At 39.3% G+C, this 19,344-nt stretch overlaps 1 protein-coding gene across 4 annotated transcripts in view; it reads left to right on the forward strand.

Moving 5' to 3' along the window:
- med13a (mediator complex subunit 13a) overlaps window positions 1–19,344 on the forward strand; it is a 113,962-nt gene that overhangs the window by 63,026 nt on the left and 31,592 nt on the right. For all 4 annotated transcript variants that reach the window (XM_077546572.1, XM_077546573.1, XM_077546575.1 and 1 more), the window contains 7 exons: window positions 2,186–2,331; window positions 7,904–8,104; window positions 9,856–10,050; window positions 10,180–10,342; window positions 12,180–12,290; window positions 14,183–14,935; window positions 17,308–17,524. In XM_077546572.1, coding sequence (XP_077402698.1) covers window positions 2,186–2,331; window positions 7,904–8,104; window positions 9,856–10,050; window positions 10,180–10,342; window positions 12,180–12,290; window positions 14,183–14,935; window positions 17,308–17,524 — 1,786 coding nt within the window. The remainder of the gene's footprint in view (window positions 1–2,185; window positions 2,332–7,903; window positions 8,105–9,855; window positions 10,051–10,179; window positions 10,343–12,179; window positions 12,291–14,182; window positions 14,936–17,307; window positions 17,525–19,344) is intronic.

A 19,344-nucleotide genomic window follows, 5' to 3' on the forward strand; every position in this document is an offset into this window, starting at 1 on the left:
GGATTATAATGGAAGGGCACCCTAAAGAGCGTAAACTAATCTAGGTTTCCATGTCATGCACTGTGACTGCTGCGTTTCGAGCTTAGGCGAATATTTGTGTTCAGATGAAGGCGGGATTCGGCTGTCAGAAAGGAAAAAATTAACCATTCAGGGAACAACCGTTGGGAAGAAAACCTTTAGCAGTACAATGATTCTTGCTAAAATGCCTGCTCCAAATTTTCTGTGCTGAGTAGCAACAAACCTCCTCCTTTGTATTCAGTGTATGAAATGCACTCAAAGGAATGGGGAATTTAGGAAAAAGGTTGAAGCTCACTTTCACTTGATGTGAGGATACTTTTAAATTCCATTTACTAATTTTTCCATTTACAAATCCGTTCATTTTCCTGCTGTTGTTAATAGATCAACTCTAGTTAAATGGAACTTATTTTCTGATCACTGGCGTGATTGAAAGTACTTTGCCGGACCTGGTGCATGTAGTCCTTAAGGACTTTGGGACCCAAGGGCCAAAGATTAGAATCTCACTATGGACAAAAATATAGAAACAGCAAATTAAAATTCTGGAGACTGCGACAGACTATTGGGTTATGGCATGTTAAGGTGGTGGTCTAAATGTAGGGACATATTCATTTCACAAATGGAACCGACATCTTAACATGGGGGCAAGAAATTATGCTGGCACTGCTTGTGAGAGTTTATGAAATTGTAATTGACCAATTTACTCCACCCAATAGAGTGACTACTCTTTGGTTGTTTGAGTCTTAAGTAATAAGTATATTGGAAATTAAGGAGAAAATCCAGATGTACAATGGGATACAATAATGTTACTACAGAATACAGTTCTTGCTATCTTCCCAAAGCTATCTTTCCTTTGATCATTTTTGTTTGTTTGTGCTCTTTCAGTAGATTTAGTTGTTGTAATAGTCCGCAGTTGGTGCACAAGTCTGTAACTCACCTTTAATAGCCTTCTTGCATCCGGCTATAGCGAGGGAATACACATAGAATATGAATATCATGCATTCACTAATGAGCATCCCTACATTTTTCCAAGGAAAGTGATTATAAGATTGAATGTGAGTCTCCATGGCCACCAGCTTAGGGCAACTCGCTACTATGTAGTCGGTATTATCTTATTTGAAGTGCTCTCGCTCCATCTTCATTGCGGCGCCTGCCGCCTGCCTATCTGCTCCTTTTCTTAATCCTCTGCAGAGTAGGTGTGCGAGTGTGAGAGTCAGAGGGAGAAGACTGATATTTGCTTAATCAAATCCTCCAAGGAAGCAACCCTCTTTGATCCACTTCCAAGCGCACCGTGTTCACTTTCAGTTGGCCATCCGTCACTTGCGTTTTCTCTTAACTGCATGTATTTGTATGTCAGACAAGATGGGGCTGAAAGACAGAGGAAAACCATGCGGACAATGGCCAACGTTTTCCTCCGTCCCCGTTGTATTTCCAACTGCCTCACTCTTTTCCGATTTTTCTTCGTGTCACTTTTGTTGTGAGCCGTTGAGGTCAGACTGGCACAGGCAGGCATTGTCGTAAGTAGAGCTGCTGTGTATGAGCGAGAAAGTAGGCTTGTAGCTGAGCTCATTGTCGAAAAGACAGAGTTAGTTGGGGATTGTCCTTTTGTTTGACGAATGACACACTGCAACAATGGCACATTTGGTTGTAAGCAAGGCCTTGAACACATTTGAGTTTTATTTTAGGAATCCCAACATCTTGCCATGTCATCTTCACATTTCTGATGGGAGTACTATTGTTCTGTATTACCTAAAATGGCTTCTACTTTTAGTGTGCCGTTTTGTCATAATAGTCTGTCGGGATGTAAGACAAATCCAACCAAATTGTAATTCATGACAGGTACATGAGGTATCACTAAAGGATGAGCACACTGGTTGCTTTCTCTTTGCTTTCTGCCTCTTCATCTTTTAAATAAAAGTGCTCCTGATTTTGTTTTTAATCAAATGCCCCTCTCACTCAGACGCAAAAATAAATGTTGATTGTTTTTTAATTAAAGGCTTTTTTTTTAGTTCAGACTTTATATTTTTGTACCATTCTTGTATATTTTTGAACAAGATCATAATGTTGAATTTTCCAATTTTCCCATTTCCGCTTCTCACGTATTTGTTATTTATTGTATTTCAATAACGCATCCAAGAAGCCTCATTTTGTCTCTCTGTCTTCCTTATAGTGAGCACCTATCTTGCGCCTTCACCTTCTTTTTGCATGGCGAGAGCAACGTATGTACCAGCGTTGAGATCAACCAGCACCAGCCTGTTTACCATCTGACCGAGGAGCATCTCACTCTGGCTCAGCAGGCATCCAACCCCTTCCAAGGTGGGTAGAGCCGAGGATTACAGTTAAAAAAGAAAAATAACTTGGTTGCGGACATTGTATGCACATAGTGAAAATCTGATAAACCACAATATCCTCCACTATAATATTATTTGTTCCAAAATTGGAATAGCCGAGGCTTAATTGCAATTGCCAAAACAATTTGCACTAGTGTTATGACACTTTTGTATGCAAGATAATTGCTTCAATATGGATGGTGGATAATCAAGGTTGCACATAAGCGGTGCGACAGTACGCAAGAGTATTGAAAACATTCATTTGCGCACCAGATTCAATTACAGTATGTCATAGCTCTTTTGTGCTAGGTGCTTCTACTCAACAGGCAGGGAAGCACTCGTTTACCTGCCAGTTGAGTAAAAGCACCTGTGGCTGAAGCCAAACTATGGCAGGGATTTTGCCATCTCTGGATATGTCAGAAGTGAAAGTCTCTTTACTTCTGAAAGAACATGAATTACTGGTATTAATCTAATTTACATGACAAATCTAATCAGATATATATTCTAGGGCTAGATGCCACTTAGCACAAAATAACTTGTTGCCCAAGGACGTGAAAAAGGAGTATTAAAGCGTGTTGAAAGGAGTGTGTCTTCCAATCTGTCTCTTCTAGTGTATATTTAAGCATTAAATGCTCCATATCCATCATCACTGTATCATATTTGATTGAAGGGTGCTGTGTGCAGTGCGATAATGTACACACTTGTTCTACCAACTGTCATTCATTACAGATGAATTACAACCTTGTTTAGTTGTAAAACATCTGTGCCTATAATGGTATTCATATATCGTATATCAATCCCCAAGCAAACGTTATGCAATCCCAAAGCCGTCATCAATGTGCATTTCCACTCTCATAAAATGCTAATGTAATAATGATATAAACTTGGAAGGAAATGGTTTGCCTTCCAAACAATACCGTCACAAAGTTGCACACTCATTCATCTCACATCGATAGCAGACAGTAGGTAAGACTCTTTGAACGACAAAACAAAAACATTCTGCTGCACTCCACTGTTCGTGGGTAAAAATCCTGCAGCAGATTTAAAGTGAAAAAGATCTTTATATAAAGTAAACATGGCACTCGTGTTATACCCGTGTTAAAATCTGCAATGAAATGAAGGTTGCTGCCCCTTTTGAATAGGTTGTCAGATATCTACAACTCTGCATGAAGAAATGGCCTTATAGCTTCTCATCAGTTATAAAAATGTGATCCATTCATCTAATCTTTATGCTGCCACTACAGTGTAATTGCATTGTGCTCCTTTTCTATCCGCAGCTGTAATTTTAAGATAGCCCCTCTAGATAGAAGGTTACAATAAACCATTTACTGTGAGGTTGCTTGTCTTTTTTTTTTTTAAGACATGCTGCAGAGACTTGTGACATTAGCTGTAATCACTTAGCAAAACTGATAGCCTCACTCACCCACAGGGATTCCTTTAACACGATTATACAATTGTCCATTCACCAACTAGCAGGTCGTTAATGATGTCATTTTATTAGTCTATAAATAAATGTCAGTTTCTCACATAAACACATACCACATCCATGTCCACTGTGAGAACTCATTGCTTCAATTAAATTACTCCGTCTGCTTCTGTGATTGCTGCCTTGACAGTTTTTTCCTGTTGCTATATTGGAATTAAAAAAAAAAAATTGGATGAACTGCAATCACCATTAAGCACTTTAATAAGATTGTGAGGAGTACTCTTATTATGAGCTCAAAGGATGCAGATTTACCAATAGACCCAAAATTATTCGGACTGTTGAAGTGAAAGTATTTGTTGACAGGTATCTTTTAGTGGACAAGTGGCTTTAATATGAGTTAAAAGATATCAATCAGTTTTGCGGGAACTAAATATGAAACCATTGTCTAGGATCTGGGTAGCAGCTGGAATAATCTAGCGTATGGGTCCTCAATCTTTTTTGTTTTTAATGGAAAGCTACTTCTTGGGTATTAATTAATTAACTTGAAGGGCTATCAGTTGGACACACATTTCTCAAAAAGCAGATTTGTTCACATTGCCTTTGTTAATTGTTAATAATTAATCTCCATCTATGTGATGACAGTGACATGTTAATGATTTCTCACAATTCTCAATATTAATTTAACAAGGTAGGAAAAAATAAATATCAGTATGCAACTTCTTATTTCTATAAATCTCGGTAAGTGTTTACATTTTCAAATGATTGCTTGTACATTTCTAAGACATCAAGAAATTGCAATGTCCCATCACTGGTCAGTTATTTTTAGAACTGGCCTGCAGGCTACTCTTGTGGTCTTAGAGCATTCTGGCAAACTTCAAATTTGTGACATTATATCAACGTATTAAATATGCATCATAAAGTTATAATGAAAATAGTGAGTAGGGTTTTTTCTTTTTAATCTCTTCATTTTTTCATTCTGTCAAGAGCCATTCAGAATTTAACAATTTTGCCAGTAATTTGGGGCTTATTATTTATAATAGATGCATAGTGCGTGATTATTCGACACCCAGCTGTGTTTCACTGCTGTAGTGCCTCTCTTACAAGCTAGCTAAGCTTGAAGTGACTTCCATCCACCTCCATCCATCCATCTTCACTCTGTCCTCACTTCCTCCCCCTCTTTGTCCCCTCACCTCTGCCTAGCTCGGTTTACTGTTCGACAAAGCAGATCTCTCCAGGATGTGACCCCATAAAAGGGCGCAGAGTGAATGGAATGAACTCTCAGCCCATTACACTGATCTGAGAACATTTGACATGTCTTCAGGGAGCCAGAGATGCACTCAAAGTGCAGATGCACTGAGGGGTATATGGTTAACCATCTCCATTATTGTGCTGAATTTCATCTTGTTTCCATGACTAGCTCCAAATCTTCTAGCCTTGTGTGGAGAAAACATGCAGAGAAATGTAAGTGCTTGGATTCAATCAAGGTTTAATGCGATCAACCCGAGCTGCATTTTGTTGTGTAGTAACAGAAACCTGACCTTGTGTTTCTTCAATGTTACAGGTCATATCTGCTGACTTTGCTGTCAGCTGGTGTGAAATGTTAAGCTGCAGGGCATTTCGGAAAGGGAGGCAAGATGTTTTATGCTTTACCTTCAAAAGTCTCAATAGCTTTCAACAAATTTGACAGAATGACGACTGCTATGAATACACTGTAGGTTAATTAATATTCAAAGCGGTCCAGTCCATAAACGTCTTTTCAAGCAAAAGTCCAGATCATATTATTATTATAGCATGCCTTGTCATTGAGAGCAGTTTTATATAGTGATGATGAATATGAGTGTTGTTCCGATACCGGTATCGAGAGAGGCCCCGATACTGCATTAAAACAGTGGTATCTGCATCAGCAAGTACTTAGAGTAACACGGCGATACCATTATTTCCTACGCTAATATAGGAGCTTGCGTCATGATATTCACTGATGTGTGATGTGTTCTCTGCATGCCGAGCTAAGATATCCGATTGGCCCTTGAATGCTCTGAACCAATGGCAGAGCAACTTTTTCATGTTGAAAAATAAAACAACAACCCCAAAAAACATTATCGGAACAACACTAATGAATACTAAGTTTTGTCAGACTGACACCAGCGCAAGTACTCAACTCTTGAGTAGTCGCCGATACTGAGTACCGATACCACTAGTAATTTTGATGCATAAAATTTACGAAAATAACAATGACAGAAGTTTTTAAAGAAAGCCAGCCCCATATATACACATCAATATAGCATTTTTTTCTTAAAATTGCAATTTTCAATTATTATAATTTCCTGATTATTATTAATTATTTATAAGTTCCTGATTGTAAAAAGACCGTGTCAGTCTCCGTTGTGATACCTTGAAATAAGGCTGGGTATCGGTACTCGCTCATCCCAAGTTGTATCTATGTGAATGCAGTTAGGCTCTACCCACTTGACCTACTGCTTGCCCTCACAGGTGAAATGAGGCCAATCCCAGCTAAAATTGGGTGAGAGGTAGGGTACACAGGCAAGGATTTTCTTGTTTTTTGAGGCTTCTGTCTCTCACAGCTTGTCTGTCTCACGCACACACGTACGCATACGCACACCCATTTGCTCCACTTGAAACTCTGATCTGAATGAAAGAATTGACGTGCTGAGTTGTCGTGTGAGGAGTTACCATGCTTGTGGTTGCACTACATTTCCTGCTGACGGTACTTTTAATGTGTTACCGTAATCACCAGAAAAGTAGGCCAGAGTAAATTTTTTAAAAAAAGAATTAATGATAGATATGGTAATTAAGTTACAATAATTTTGAAAAACAATATAGCTAATTGGTCTGGGTCCATAGAAAGGTGTCTGGATCTGTTTTCGTAGTCTGGCAAAAGTGTTTCTCCTCTCCTACCTTGTTACTTATCTTCCAAGTTCCAACACCAGCTGCCAGTCACCTTTCTGACTCACCTCAAGATGATAGACTTGAATGTTACAGTTTCCGTTTCCCCCAATAATTAAACTGTCAGATATGAAAAAGGGAGCTCACACACCAGCAAAACAGTTTCTTTCAGAAGAACATCTGTGCCAAAAGATTTGAAAGGACAATTCTTCCTTATCCTAATTTGTCTTTTCATCTCCAGCCAGTTTTGGCATCCTTGAATCTCTCGACGGTCCAGTGAGGGGATCAATACTTGGGGCTGGAGGCCATCTAGTCTCCTGATGAAAAAAAGAGGGACATTAACAAATGCTCACTCACACACCCACCCAGCCAGTCGAAGCATTTAGATAACCCTTCGTCACTTACAACGTATGATAGATGCAGAGAGAGTAGATGCATAACAAGCCAATATGGGTGGGGGTGGGGGGTGGTGCATACGCACGCACGCGCGCGTTGAAATTCATATGGTTTTCATGCGTATATGTATGCATTATGCATGTTCGTTTATAGTGGTATCTCCATTTCCTGATGGATGAAGGTCTGTTCTATAAGCAGACTGATGGGCTCTTTGTGACTCCATATGTCTGTGCAGCGAAGTGTGTTTGTCGAGGAATGGCCCTTTTTATAAGCCTCTGTTTATGGCCTCTGAGAGGCTGCCGCTTGCCAATAATTGACGTCTGGATTGCTCTGTAAGTATTTGGCAACTCCGCCGGGACTGCCTGAGTCCAGCATTGCGATGGAAAGGTCACCATGCTCCTGAATAGGCCGGAGATGACAGAATGATGAGGAAACCAAAGCATAAAGAAAGGGGAAAGAAAAGAAACATTATGAGGATATAAAGGATTAAATTGTAAGAGCGAAGATGGGGCTGAAAATATTGAATAAAGGAAAGTAATAAAAGGTATTAAGTTCAGGATAAGCAAGAAAAAGGGCAAATAAGACATTTAGAAAAATAATAGGATAAGTAGTAGTAGTAGGATAAAAGATTAGTATTTTGCAGATCAATGTGGAGTCAAGCTGTAAGCAAAAGCAACAAAGGGAAGAAATTTATGATTAGCTGAGCTCTAAAGGTGGAGCTGTGATGGGTTATGGCAGATTGATGTTGTCTTAATGTGGTCACACCCCCCACCGCCCTTACTAGCTAACAGTGTCCTGTGTGTCCTTCTGTCCTCCCAAATGTTCTCAATAGTCATCCTGAGCCCTTTTGGGCTGAATGGGACTCTGACCGGCCAGTCGTTCAAGATGTCCGACCCACCCACGCAGAAGCTGATTGAGGAATGGAACCAGTTTTATCCCATCAGTCCTGGTGCCAAGGATGGTGTGTTAGAGGACAAGATGGAAGATATGGATTGGGAAGATGATTCTCTGGCCTCCGTAGAGGTCCTTGTTGGTCAGTTTATTTTATTTTATTTTTATTTGCATCATGTTACTCATTAAAGGGGGGGGAAGTCAACCTTTAACATGTGACCTCACTAGTTGTGGAAATGCTTTCTGTTGTTGTTATTTTTATCCTCCACACTATTTTGCCATGCAATAACTCCCACATAATTCTTCCAATTTACACCGTTCAAATTTCAACTTCAAAAATTCACGCCATCCTGGGTATTAGGGGTGTGAATTGCGTAGTACCTGGCGATTCGATCCGTATCATGATTCATAGGTCATGATTCGATTCGATTAATCCTGATACAAATCTATAAATTGTTTATTGCAAATTTTTTAAAACTCAAATTTAGAAAATCCTAATCAGTAAACTTGTTGTACACGTACACTTTAAGATTTGTATGAAAATGTATTTATTTATCTGAAACTCCAGGCTTATAACTGAGCCACTGTAGTTAACCAACAGGTTGCAGTCTGTTTCATGTTTGAACAGCACTGAAATAAAATTTTAAGGCTTAATGTTCCATTAATATAACATTCTTCCATGCTTAACGTGTGAACCCTACCCCTAAATAAGACGTTTTGTTGAATATTTCCATCAAAAATGTATGTTTAAACAGCGATTTGGCCGCATATCGAATCAATTCGAGAATTGCGCACTGTAATATTGCAATATAGTGCCAATTTTTAAAAAACATTTTTTTATCACCCCTATCTTACAGTATTCGCACAACGGTAAATGAAAACTTTTCCCCAATCATTTTCAATGGGACTGACATTGAACTTTTTCAAAGTACCACTTTCCATGCCCACTTCCATACATACAACTGATGATCATTACCAGCGCTCTGGTGAAGTGCATTGTCCAGTAACCAGGAGGTCGCGGGGATCGATTCCCACTTGAAGCTCCTTAGCAGTAATGCAGTTTTCTTTTTTTTATTTCTTTTTTTTATTCATCATCCAACTGCAATTAATAATTAGTCATTATCACGTAACTTATCTTTCAATTTACTTTATAAGCGTTTTATAAGCATTCCACATGCATTGAGCTTTTATTAACATTCAGCTTTAAGCATTCCCACGCAATTTCTGCAGAAATTGCACTTTTTCTAGTCCAAAGATGACTTTCTGATTAATTTGTGGAATATGAGTTATGAAACAAAATGCAGTCGTTTTTTTCCATGCCAGAGGCCGGCAACTTTGCCACTTGCTGTCGACTGAAGATGACATCACAGTTGCTTAGGGCTCAGGCAACGACCAATCACAGCTCACCCGTTTTCTGAAGCTGAGCTGTGATTGGTTATTACCTGAGACCTGAGCAACTGTGATCTCATTTTCACTCGACATCAAGTGGCAAAATGGCCGCCTTCTGAAGTTCATAAAAACTGCTGGATTTTGCTGTTTAACTCATATTCCACTAACGCAATATATTTTTTTAAATGTATAATTCAAGTTTTTATTGTTTATATTTTTACAACTTATTAAAAAAACATATAGTAGTATAAAGTATCAGTAAACAAAATGTGTATATAAAAGTTTTAACCAAAATGAAAATAAAACAAAACACCCCCCTACCAAAAAATTTAATAAAATGCACTAAAGCAATATTAACGAGAATATCGTATTTAGACTACTTGGGCTGCATAGAACATATTATTGTCAAGAAATGTATTTTGGGTTGACTTCCTCTTTAACCATATTTGTTTTTTATTGAGTCTTTATAAGACTTTCTCTGTATAAATGTATGTGTTTGTGTAGGTGGTGTGCGAATGGTGTACCCAGCCTGCCTAGTGCTCGTTCCCCAGTCAGACATCCCTTTTGTGGCCCCCGTGGGGTCCTCCCAATGTACTGCCGTCTATTCGGGTGGTCACCAAGTGCCTGCATCCCAGCGAGAGCCTGCCATGTCATTGGTGACCCTCACCCCTCCCACATCGCCTGAAGAGGTGCACACAGGTAGTCAAAAAAGAAAAGCACTTGCAACGCACGATACTTCACTTTATTAATGGGATCTTGTCTTGGAATTAACCGTAATCATTCAATGACTCAAGTGGTTTGCTTAGCGCTGGATCTTTCTCTCCGTAGTGGACTCTCAAACTGCCCAGAAGTGGTTGAAGATGCCTTCTTCATGTGACACGTTCAGTGTGGACAGATCAAGCCACCATGGAGGCAAGATTCCTCAACAGCTTGCCAGTCAAGTTGTGGAGCGTGTCTGGCAGGAGTGCAATATCAACCGAGCCCAGAACAAGTAAGATTTCCGTTTGTCTTTGTAAGCAAACGACAACCCCAAAGCTGGTTTCATAATTATTAAATGCAAAAGATGTTTATTGTAAAATAATTAATTTCTGTAACACACAAGTTGAGGTCAGTACATGTGTAATGCCCTTGTTGCTGTCCAAAATGCAGTATTGAACCATCGCTACTGAATGCAAAGTACAGTCATTAGTACTCAATAGGAGGTGCAGAGGTGCTTCTTTCCTTATTCTAAATGAGAATATCCCTTTTTGTGCCACAATGAAAAAGGTTCAACTTTTCAGTTATTGCGGCAGCAGAGAACTGGAGTTAGTTTAGTCAGTCCACACGTGTGGGTGTCAATTTTTGCAAATCATTGACCTATCTTAAGTGTTAGTGGTTGAACTAACATGCTCTTTTGGATGTCTCCTGAAAAGTGACGATTTTGGAGGTACAAGGTTTTGATCAGACACCAACAATAAAGGTATACAGGGATGTCTGATAACACTTTTTTCCCCAGACCAGTACGATAACTCAACTTGAGTAGTCACCGATGCCAAGTACCTATACCACGAGTACTTTTGATACATAGCATCCCCCCCCCCCCCCCCAATTTTTTTTTAAATTAAATACAATGACAGTTAATTTTAACGGAATACCTATAATACCAATGTACTATACTTCCTTCAAATTGCATGAAAGAAATGGCAATTCCTTATTCTTCTAATTTCTAGTTCCTGATCTTAAAACGGCCACAAGGGTCACGAGTACCTTGAAATAAAGCTGGATATTAGTCCAATATGATATCTGGTATCGGTACTCACCCATTCTTAATACATACAGTACTCAGCAAGTGAGAGTTCTCACTTTAAAGTCAGAATTCTGAGAATAAAGTCAGAATACTGCCAACCTTCCCCCCCCCCCTTCACTGGCCCTAATCCTCTTCCGTAGAGTACACCCCCTTCGAAAAATGTAAAGATTTTATGCAATATCTCAATGAACATAAGAACAATTTTCCAAATTTTGACAAAATGTTTTCTGTAGAATGTGCTAAACTCACAACATGAAAAAGTAAGATAGATAATAGAATGCATAGATTACAAAATCTTCAGTTTAATCAAATTAACTTGCAAAAAAATAATGCATCCCACAACAAAAACAACTATATCTAGTATTTTCTATGACCTCCATGACCTTTATGGATAGCAACATGTCTGCTAGAACTGGAATTAACAAGTTGTCAGTATTTTTTCGGGGTCTACTTATTTGCGCAAAATATTCTTTAACAAATTTGTTAAGAAAACTCCTTTTGTGTGTGTACTAATGAACACATCTTGCTTGCAATCAATGGCCCACATTTATGTGAGTATTTTGTAGTTTAGTGTCCCCCCCCCAAAAAATCTTGTGGGTTTCCAAAATAAATGAAACAAATCAATAAAGTGGGAAATAAACCTAATTCTTCACCTGCACAGGCCCTGATGCTATACCAGTATTAAAACAAGATATATTGCAATGTTGTCCTATGGTCTTGTGAATTATTCACTATCAGTGAGTCTGACACATTGGGAGCACCAAGGGTTCTGTTGCCCCCTGTGCAAGCACAAAACGTCAGCAGTAGTTAGCTATTATTAGCGCGTCACCCAAAAAACTATTGCTCCAAGCAGGGTTATAAAGTCAGTCTCAGCAGCAAACTACATTTACCATTGTATAATGCCAGTAATAATCAAATCAAATAATACAATGCCAGTGCTGAACATTTACAGTATGAGCATATCAATAAAACTAAGATTAATTGCCTATATAAGTAAACCTTTTGTTGTCATTCATGTTAGTGTTCATTTGCTTGTCCACAGGCGGAAGTACTCAGCTGTAACCAATGGTACCTGTAAGGAGGACCGAGCAGAGAGAATGGGAACTTGGGATTTTGTGGAGCCTTCTGTGAGGTCATACTGCAGCTGTTCGAGGTAAATGGCTCTCCATGACCAACCAATCAGGCTTTTTTTCTGCATTATATAGCCACCTGGGCACACCTATGAGATCATATATCCTGTCAAACTAGTTATGTTTGTCAAAAATAACCATTTATATTGTAGTCAGACGAGCTTGTGCTTTGAATTTCCAACGAGTCAGCAGGCTCCTAAAATGGCACGTGTCTATGCGGGAAATCTTTCTTCCACCTTTTCTTAAGACTTTTTGGGTGCCGGCCCTGCCAGAATGGGCACTAGCCCTGTTTTAAAACAATACTTAAGTAAGTTTATCATTTTATACAGTATATAGGCCTACCTGTGGTAGAAATAGTGAAGTGTGTAGATTCAGTGGCTACATAGCAGACACTTTGTCAGTGACTGAGGGCGATAGAATGCACAGTGGAGATAAAAAGGGGAAGATGATTGATCAATTTAATGGATAAAACTCAAAATGTTGTTTATTAGATATTAAAAAAGCAAGAACATGCTGATTTAATTTACAAAATTTGTACTGGTGGACAGGTCGGTCGGGCCAGCATCAGTGCTCAGGGCTGTTAATGTAGGCTTTTCTAGGCTGCTTTTGAAAACAGAGCTGGAGGACCAAAACTGCCAAAATTTAAAATAAATACATGAATAAATAACTATAAGTGAAAAATAATGACTAAAAGTGAAAATAAAAATGGATAGAAAAATTAAATATCAATCAATAAAGAAAAATGCTCTGCTCTCACATTTATTTATTTCATGCTGCACACGCTCTGTCAAGACGAAATGTTATTCAAATGATGGGGCGGTCCTAAGCATACCTGAGGTTGGATTCCGCTGTTGCAAATTGCCTTTCAATGGTTGAGTGAGTGGGTCAGCGAACAAGGAAGTCTCGCCGGATTGCATGGAGAGCTCCAGCAATGGACGACTATCTTGTCCACTGGCAAGTTGTGGTGACAGTGGACAAGATAGTCATCCATTGCTGGAGCTCTCCATGCAAGCTGGCGAGATTTCCTTGTTCGCCGACCCGCTCACTCTAGGTAGTTTGCAACAGCGAACCCCAACCCAAACACACTTAAGACACTTGACAACAAAAAATACCAAGTCACGCGTAGAACCGCCCCCTTATTGGAATAACATTTTGACCTGACAAAGCGTCTGCAGCATGAAATAATTAAATATGAGAGCAGAATGTTTTTATTTATTGATTGATACCTATTTATATATTTATTGTTGTATTTATTTTGACATCATTTTTTTTTTAATAATTTTATGTTTTGAATCTCGTCTTTTGAAATTATTATTTACTTTTTACTTTTTATATTTATGGATATATATTTTTGTTGTTTCTATTTCCATTTGAAATTTTTTTTGTATTTAATTTTTGAATTATATTGTATTTCCGTTTTTATTTTCACTTTTAGTCTATTATTTATTTATGTATTCATTTATGTATTTATTTTTCAATTTTGGCAGTTTTGGTCCTCCATAGGATTGGACTGTCTCTGAGATCAGCATCTACCCAGCATTTTAACAACATAGAATTTTGAAGTCCTGTTTATTTACAAGTTTAATTTTCTTTTCCCTTGTTTTAGATGAAAACCTTCTTCTAAGTGTTTCAGTGAACATTTTCAAGTAATTGACATTCAGAATCCTTTTCGACAGGTCTTGTTAATTTATTTTACATAAATTTTACAGATTATAGTCATTTATATTTGCTAGGAAATGTGTAGGGTGACGTGAAAGACATTTGTGCATTTAAAACATGCAAAAACCTTTCTTGTTGATATTCATGGTTTGACAGGCGATTTGCTGCCTTTGTACACTTCTCCGCTCGCTTTTGGTATGTGTCACCATTGCATCAAAATCTCATCGTATTTTCATGTTCGTCTCCTTTCCTCCAGACATAAATCAGTGAAGCAGCGAACAGGCGGAAATGTGGGCCAAGCTCAGTCAGTGGGCCAGGCATCTCAGACTCCTACCAAGCACAAAGCTGGAGGAGAGAAGCCAGACAAGAGTGACAAGCAGCAGAAAAGACCCCAGACACCTTTCCATCATCGCAACCCGACCAACGAAGACACCTCGATGGAGACTGAGGCAACGGCCGGCCAAAGACTTGCAATGAGGAGTCAGGATGGAGGAAGATTCTCTAGTATTCGTTCGGCAGATTTGTCAACCATCCAAAAAACACCTCAGCTCAACAGTGGGGTGGTTAGCACAGGGGGGCCGTCAGACCTTGCCAACTCCCCCCAACCTCCACCACTTAGCCCCCACCCATGCGAGCGTGGTGAAGATCCCGGTGAGGGTTTGAAGAACCCTTCCACCCCCAACAATCAACACTTTTACCAGCCTCCTCTGGAGCCATGCCTGGGCGGAGCAAAGGGTGGCAACGAGGAGCCTGCAGGCCCAGAGGGTCTGACCCAGCACTTCTCCTCCCACCACCCTCACTCTTCAGTCTCTGGTTATTCAGAACCTCCCGAACCCACTGTGTATACTGGCACAGGGGTCCAACTAGAAGATGACAGCACTCACTCACCATGGAGGTTATTCAACCTATCCCGCAGGAAAGAAGCAGAGCTGCCCACACCACAGCTGCCGGGGGAAAAGTTTAGGGAAGATGGTCTAACCTCACAGGACAACCTTGTGTCTGTGACCGAGTAAGTAGTAATCAATAATCAGTGCTTTCTCAGCCACAAAGGATGAGCAATTGACTTTTTTAAATTTCTTTTTTAAATCTTGCTCTACCTCCCGTATCTTATTTTGTGTTTTCTATTTTTGTACTACAGTGGTACCTTGACTTACAAGTTACCAATTTACAAGTATTTTTTTTAAGTTACTTTTTGCCGCTTGATCAATTTTTTTTCTCCTTTGTGTTGCGAGACAAAATTTTAATGGCGAGCCTCAGATACGTCACAGTTTGAGAAGAGTGAAGAAAACAAAAACAAGAGCCAAAGTTCCCAATGTACTTTCAGCCATTTATTGAATGGGAAAATACAGTTAGCAGTAAAACACAAATAAAAACATTTGAACATCTGGCAAGCGGCTCTTTAGGCCAAAACTCACCTTCAGACGCTCAAGCACATACAGTAATAACCCACCATGTAACACCATGTAACACCATCATTCAGAAGGTCACACCACCTGATGATGGTACATGGACTTGGACCCCCACTATTAATGGCAGACCTTTCTAATCTGGGAGGTCCATTCAGTCAGGGTGCAGACAGCAGGACAGGCAACGGCTACGTTGACCAACTACATTAATCATGGAACGGGCCAGCGCGCGAATAGTGAAAATCCATGCAGAATTGACACCCATCAAAATGCATATTTGGGAGCATTTTTTTTTTAAACCCCCCAAAAATTTAACTTCCATTATTGCAATTTTCCATGCTAAAATAAATCAATAACAATAATAAAGAAATACAAAAATATAGAAAGAAATCTGCGATAGATGAATCCTCATTATGTGGAGGTCCACTGTATACAAAAATAGTTGCTTATACCATTGTGCAATAATGATATTTTTTCTTGAACCATTTGTTTTATTACATTTTTATACAATATTGTACAATATACTATATAATATTTTTACAAAATAATTTTATGATATTGTTCTTTGTCAAACGTAGACTAGAAAAATGGTGGTGTTTTGGGGGGTTTGGAACAGATAAATGGCATTTCATTTCATTTCAATGTGAATTTTTGATTTGTTATATGACTAAATTGAAGTACAGTTTTGGTCACGGAACAAATTAAACTCGTAAAAAGTTACCACTGTAGGTGTAACAAGTTTCAACAGCACCTATTTTGGTTGCAGCCAAGTAATGCACTCCATTTAATCAACACATTTGAGATTAATCAAAATTTCCAGAGATGGGGAAATTACTGTTTAATTGATTGTCCTCTCCATCCCAAACAGCCACACACCATACATTAAAGCCTTAAGCCATTTGCTGTCTCCCCCCTCATTCCTCAGCTTCAGCATGTTCAGTGTAGCGCTTAGCCGTACACAGCATGTTAATCTCTTGCTCTGTGCCCTTTTGACATCATACATCAACGATGTGCACGGTTGGCAATACTCATTGATTCTCACACGCAGCCAGACACCAAAGCTAGGAGAGAGCAAGAGCAACAGTCGGGTTAGATAAAGATGAACTGCTGTTATAATGGAGTCAACGCTATGGCTATGATATTGCGTGCCTTTGGGTAAGGGACTTACCCTGAAGAAGCTGTAATAGGTGAGGCAGGGCGGATGGAAGAGAGCAAGGGGTGTCTGTCGAGTTTGAGAAATAGCACTTGGGACCAACAACCTGAGGGGGTGGCCATAGTGGAAATTATCAGTGGACTTCTGCAATCCCGATGGGCCAAACGCTTGGACGGGCTATTCTGGTGAGCTATAATCCTCCCGGCTATGGCCCTGAATGATGGCTAATCTGTGGCCCAGGCCGCTGCATTCCATCACCTCACATCAGAACAGGACAAGCATGACGAGAGGACATACGTGTGGGCTAATACAGTTGAGAGGTGGCTTGTGTGGAGGCTGACAGCGGCCTAACCTATGCTTGCATGAGAAGAACAATCAGGCCACAGTCACATAGGAGATTCTGATGAGCCATCTCACAGTGACAAGTGATCAATGTGTCTGTAATGATATGAACAGTCCACGGTGGCGTCGCCATGTTCTCGTTAATCTGTTTGAAATGTAGTCGTCTGACAACAAACACCATGCAGCCACTGCTGCTCCAAGACAGCTGTCAGAGTTGTTTGCAATCGCTGCCATTGCATTTACTGCTGATAAACACAAAGCGGTGCTGACAAGGACTATCACGCAGTGGCACAGCACTTTAGCAAACATTGATATATTTTTTTATTCAGTCACTAATCAAATTCAACCTTTATTCTTGGTGCACAGTTGACAATAAAGCTTTTTGAAATTGACATTAGCGATAAATATGCATGATCTGGTGTCTTTCTCTGATCTGTATTTATTACTTTTTAGTCCCAGCATTTTTTTCTTCCCCCCCAGGGTGATGTCCACATCTAAATTCCCACTGAAGGTCTCTGATGAGCGCGTTCAGATGTATCGCGCCAGGAAAAGCCAGTACCTGGTTGCTGCCATCACTGATGGAGATCACGAGCCTGAGGTGGACCCCTATGCCTTTGAGGAAGGAGATGTGAAATTCACATTTTCCAACAAAAAGGATAAGGCAGGCGGGGAGCGAGAGCCAGGCAAGAAACATAAGGTAAGGCTTGAGGGATCGCTGGAACTAATGGATGTATTTGTCCTCTTTGTTAAAATGTCCTGAACTTTTTTCCTTTCGTTCAGTTGCTCCAGCAAAGAGCATCAGAAAAAAACATAAAATGCACAGCCACATCGAATTTATTTTGTTTTCCTCTTTTCTTGTGCAATTAGCTAATTGCTGAACAGATTAACTCTGAACCACTATTGCAACTTATTACCATAGCAACCAGTTGTATCTTTCTGTGCAGTAAAACATAACTTTAATTGAACGATTAGGTCTTATTACACAACAGATGCAACATTGAAAAACCTGAAAATCACCATCATGTTATATCAAAAACAATGTTCCTCCAACATGAGTACTTTTAAGGTCCCTAATGAAAGTCTCAAGAATTAGGGATGGGCGAGTACCGATACCAGGTATCACCACCACAGCCTTAATGTCAAGGTATCGGTACTGTCATGGCCATTGTATGATCAGGAACTAGAAATAAAAAAAATAGAACAATAGAAAATTGCCATTAATTTAATGCAATTTTGAGGAGGTTAGGGTTAGGGTTGAAAATGGTCGCCTTCTGATATTGACAAAAACTGCTAGATTTTGCTGCTTAAAGCAACACTAAGGAACTTTCAGTTTACGATGATTATGGCCCGCCATATGGACAAAGTTGGTAACATTACACTTGAAGGAAGACCACGTTTCTCGTGAGGACAAGCGCATTGCGTAATTTTTTAGCTTACGGCATTCAAATTGACTTCCGTCTTTGTAACGAATGGGTAAAGAGAGAAGTGACATGCCATAAAGCAATCAGCACATTTGTAGTTTTTCGTGTGACAGTGTTCCTACCATCCTCCTCAAAGTTGTTTAGTGCCATTAAAAATAATACCGACACCCTCAGGCCATGGCAACGGTACCATTAAACTAGTTTTAAGTTGATGTTTCATCAGAAAGAGTTATGAAAATATTTTATTACTTTGACTGCCAGACGTTTTCAGAAAAGGGATGCCGTGGGTGCCAGCCGATTTAAGCATTTTTGACTGATCTTTCAAGGTCCACAGAAAATTATCTGTTTGGACTATGGAAACACACATGAAATGAAATGATTGGACTCTCATCTTTCATCAGAAAAAAAAGTTTGTTTCTACCTTATTCCGTTTTTCAGTAATCAACAATAGAAAATGGTTAGTTTCACCTCTGTTTTGAAAAAAAAAACGTCTTTTAACGTCTTTGGCACTCCTCCATAGGATTTTACTAAACGTTATTTAACGTTTTTGGCAGTCAAAGAGTTAAGGTTGAAAAGTTCCTTTGTGCTACTTAAACTCATATTCCACAAATGTAATATTAATCTGTAAATCATGTTTAGACTAGTGAGGTCGCATATAACATATTATTGTCAAGAAATGTTTAAGGTTGACTTAAACCATGATCTGTTATTGTTTCTAACCCCCAGAAGAGTGTTATGAAATGACCTGTACTATTTAATGTATAAAATTTTAACAGCTAAGAAGATGATGCTGGTAACAAACAAAAAAAAAACCTGTAGACGTGTGTTAATTTTTCTCAAATCATAGTCTTTTACTTGTCTGGGCTCTCGCCAGCACTACTTGTGCACTTTTAGAGGTGACAGGTCAAATTGCAGACGTTCAAATTGATGCAACGGTCATTTGTTGCATTGAAAAAAATTGTAGCTTTGTCGAACCTTCATGGAAGGTCAGAAGAGAAACCTCTTCATCCATGCTCACTTTGACAGGGGCGGACAAGAGGGCAGGAACCAAGAGAGGTAGAAAAATACTATCATCATCTCAAGGAATACAGCGCTA

Source organism: Vanacampus margaritifer, chromosome 16, assembly GCF_051991255.1.
Source record: "Vanacampus margaritifer isolate UIUO_Vmar chromosome 16, RoL_Vmar_1.0, whole genome shotgun sequence".
In the NCBI taxonomy this organism is placed as follows: domain Eukaryota; kingdom Metazoa; phylum Chordata; class Actinopteri; order Syngnathiformes; family Syngnathidae; genus Vanacampus; species Vanacampus margaritifer.